The following is a 3,238-nucleotide window of genomic DNA, read 5'->3' as shown; positions in this document are numbered from 1 at the left end:
AAATGTATTTCCGAAATAAGGGGTATTTTGATAATTTCGCCAGAGGTGGGTAAGAAGGTTAGGAGGTGGGTAAAGAAATTTTCAAAAAATATACCCATCTCTTGTAAAAAGAACAAAAATATTTCCGCTATAAATTTATACCTCCACTCTATGAGAAATAGCCATGCTAATTATATTTTTCTCTAATTTTTTAAAATTTACTCTTATATAAGTCTAGCTAAATTTTATGAGTTAATATAATTATTACTATGCCTTTATATATATATATATATATATATATATATATATATATATATATATATATATATATATATATATATATATATAATTATTTTTGCCATTTATATATTATAACATCCTAATATATTATTTTTCCATTTCTTTATATATGTAAGAAAAACTTATGACAATACATTTTATCAAGTTATCTATGTTTTCTTCCTCCCTTTAAAATCTACTAATTTTCTTATCTTATCCAAACCAACTTGAGGATATATACAAATAGTTAGTGAGTTTTCAATCCTATTTGTCATACAAAAATAGATCATAAATCTTAATCCATATTAGAATTAACCCAACTACTTTAATCCAAATTAAGCTCATTATCACAACTACATAAGAACAATCTAACAAATATATAAATTAACCCTAAAAAATGTTTCATCCCTAATAATTTCAATTTCATAATCCTTTTCTTAATCGAAAACACAATCATTTTGCTCCATAAATTTGGAAGTGTGATTGTGTGATTAAGCATGGGAAGTTGTTGCAGCTGCCAAGTTTCAATTATAGACAAGGTGCATGATGTTGGATTTAATGAATGTAAAACAAAGGATCTTGAATCTACATGTGAAAATGGTGAAGGACAGGTTATGTTGAAGGGATCTTCTAAGTGTGTATCAATGTATAGCCAAAAGGGTACAAAAGGAGTTAATCAAGATGGAATGACAGTTTGGGAGGTAAGAAATAAATTCTTTCTGCAAAATTTATTTTCTCTTTTCATGTTTTTTTATGTAAATTATGAATTTGTTTAGGATTTAAGTTTTTGTATATTCAGATATTTCGATTATTCAATGTTATTTTTTTCTCTCTTTTCATGTTTTTTAATAGAAATTATGGTTTTGTTTAAGGTTTAAGTTTTTCCATATTATACTCCGGTTATTCAACGTTATTTTCTTCTCTCTTTTCATGTTTTTTTATGGAAATTTTGGTTTTGTTTAAGGTTTAAGTTTTTGTATACATCAATACTTCATTTATTCAATGTTGTTTTCTTTTATCATTGTATAGTTTTTATGAAAATTATGATTTTGTTTAGGGTTTAATTTTTTTATATGGCATGTACTTCGGTTAATCAATCTTGTCTTCTTCTATCTTTTCATGTTTTTGTATAGAAATTATAATTTTGTTTAAGGTTTAAGTTTTTTTTATATGTTAGATACTTCGGTTATTCAATGATCTGAAAAATTAATGTTTGATATGATGCGATATTATTAGGACTTTGGCGGAGAAAAAGACACGATTTTTTGTAGTGTTTTAGATGGTCATGGCCCTCTAGGGCACAAATTTTCAACACATATACGTGACAAGTTACCTTCCAAACTTGCTACAACATTCAAAATGTCACAACAAAATGTCTCTAAAGACAATGGTTCTAATGCTACAAAGAAAAGCATTAATGGTGATTCATGGGAAGAACATTTTTTTAGTTCATTCAATGATATGGATCAAGATCTTGCTAAGAACATTGACACAGATGGATTTTCTGGTGGTAGCACTGCTATAACTTTAATTAAAAAGGTAAACATGTTATGTCCTCTTAGATTTTTGTCCTTTTTATTTTTATTAAAATATATTTACTTGAGAAAAAAGTTCATTTTTATCATAATTTTATTAGATGAAATTTTAATCATTAACTTTTGCTCTCAATAAAATTTCAGGGTGACCAATTGATAATCGGGAATTTAGGTGATTCTCGTGCAGTTCTTTGCACAAAAGCAGATGACAATAATCGTGTTCCTATTCAACTTACGGTTGACTTAAATCCTGATGTTCCAAGTAAGTTTAAAATTGATTTTATGTAAGAATTAATTCTATCTAAAATTAATTAATTAACTTTTTCTCTTTTTTTATTAGGTGAAGCTAATAGAGTGATTAAATGTGGAGGTAGAGTTTTTCCAGCGCAAGAAGATCCTGATGTAAATAGAATCTGGTTGCCTGAAGGTGATTGTCCGGGACTAGCAATGACTAGAGCCTTTGGTGACTTTTGCCTAAAAAAGTATGGCCTCTCCTCAGTTCCTGAGATGTTTTACAGAAAACTTTCCAAGAAAGATGAATTTGTTGTTTTGGCCACTGATGGGGTAAGCATTTAAGATTTAGTCATTGATAAAAATTTCTCCAACTATTACAAGTGCCCATGTACACATCTACACACAATTTGAGTTATGTGCAATCACAATCGTGTTGAATCATACAGTCAATTATATCAGTGGTCGTTGAATCAAAATATAATCATCTAAATTTTAAAGAAGATTTTGATGTTTTTTTAAAATAAAAATATCAAATTTAAAATTTAGAATGTTAGATCTTGATTCAATGACTGTAAATATGGTTACTATATGGATGCATGAGATTGTGACTGTACACAATTCAAAATTATTTTATATTTGAAAAATGTGTGATCAATGAGGTTGAAATTCTAGTTATAACGTCGTTCCAGACCTTAAAATTTTTATAGTCAAATAACAATGTCAGTTTTTAACAACAATTTAAAAATGCGATTTATGAGGTTGGAATTCCAGTTAAAAGTCTAATTAATATTTTCTTTTTCTAGATATGGAATGTGCTATCAAACAATGAAGTAATAACCCTAGTTGCTTTAGCGCCAAAAAGGTCATTAGCAGCCAAATTGATAGTAAGACGTGCTGTTCAAGTTTGGAAACAAAAGTTTCCACGTTACCATATTGATGATTGTTCAGTCATATGTTTATTCTTCGATGATGATCATTCGGTTAGTGTGGGAGGAAAGAAAAGGCATCGCTAGAAGAATTTGTATTTCTCTTAACCTAGAAGAGTAGGCCTACAACTGCAATAGATTTAGAAGTCTCCGCATCCATATCAGAATTTGCATACACAGTATAACAATTTTGAGGTCTTCGTCGCCTCTGCAACCACTGTCTCAATTTAAAACTATTTCATGAAAAGAAGAGTGTGCTCGAATAAAAGGTTGAAAATTCTTGGA

General features: G+C 28.5%; 1 protein-coding gene across 1 annotated transcript; it reads left to right on the top strand.

The window, feature by feature from the left end:
• Positions 1-634: 634 nt before the first annotated feature.
• LOC131606199 (probable protein phosphatase 2C 65) lies at positions 635-3,238 on the top strand. The gene is made up of 5 exons (XM_058878467.1): positions 635-959; positions 1,495-1,797; positions 1,938-2,055; positions 2,134-2,357; positions 2,831-3,238. The coding sequence occupies exons 1-5, from the start codon at positions 756-758 to the stop codon at positions 3,038-3,040; spliced, it is 1,059 nt and encodes a 352-aa protein (XP_058734450.1). The 5' UTR covers positions 635-755; the 3' UTR covers positions 3,041-3,238.

The sequence above is a fragment of the Vicia villosa genome, linkage group LG5, assembly GCF_029867415.1.
Source record: "Vicia villosa cultivar HV-30 ecotype Madison, WI linkage group LG5, Vvil1.0, whole genome shotgun sequence".
Lineage (NCBI taxonomy): Eukaryota > Viridiplantae > Streptophyta > Magnoliopsida > Fabales > Fabaceae > Vicia > Vicia villosa.
The sequence above is the reverse complement of the archived record's forward strand: the minus strand, read 5'-3'. Positions and strand labels throughout refer to the sequence as shown.

What these genes read in the sequence shown, in the direction of transcription:
- LOC131606199 (XM_058878467.1), top strand. Translation starts at nt 756, where the DNA reads ATGGGAAGTTGTTGCAGCTGCCAAGTTTCAATTATAGACAAGGTGCAT. An exon ending in CTTAAATCCTGATGTTCCAA is followed by an intron (nt 2,056 to 2,133) that starts GTAAGTTTAAAA and finishes TTTTTTTATTAG; the next exon opens with GTGAAGCTAATAGAGTGATT. An exon ending in TTGTTTTGGCCACTGATGGG is followed by an intron (nt 2,358 to 2,830) that starts GTAAGCATTTAA and finishes TTCTTTTTCTAG; the next exon opens with ATATGGAATGTGCTATCAAA.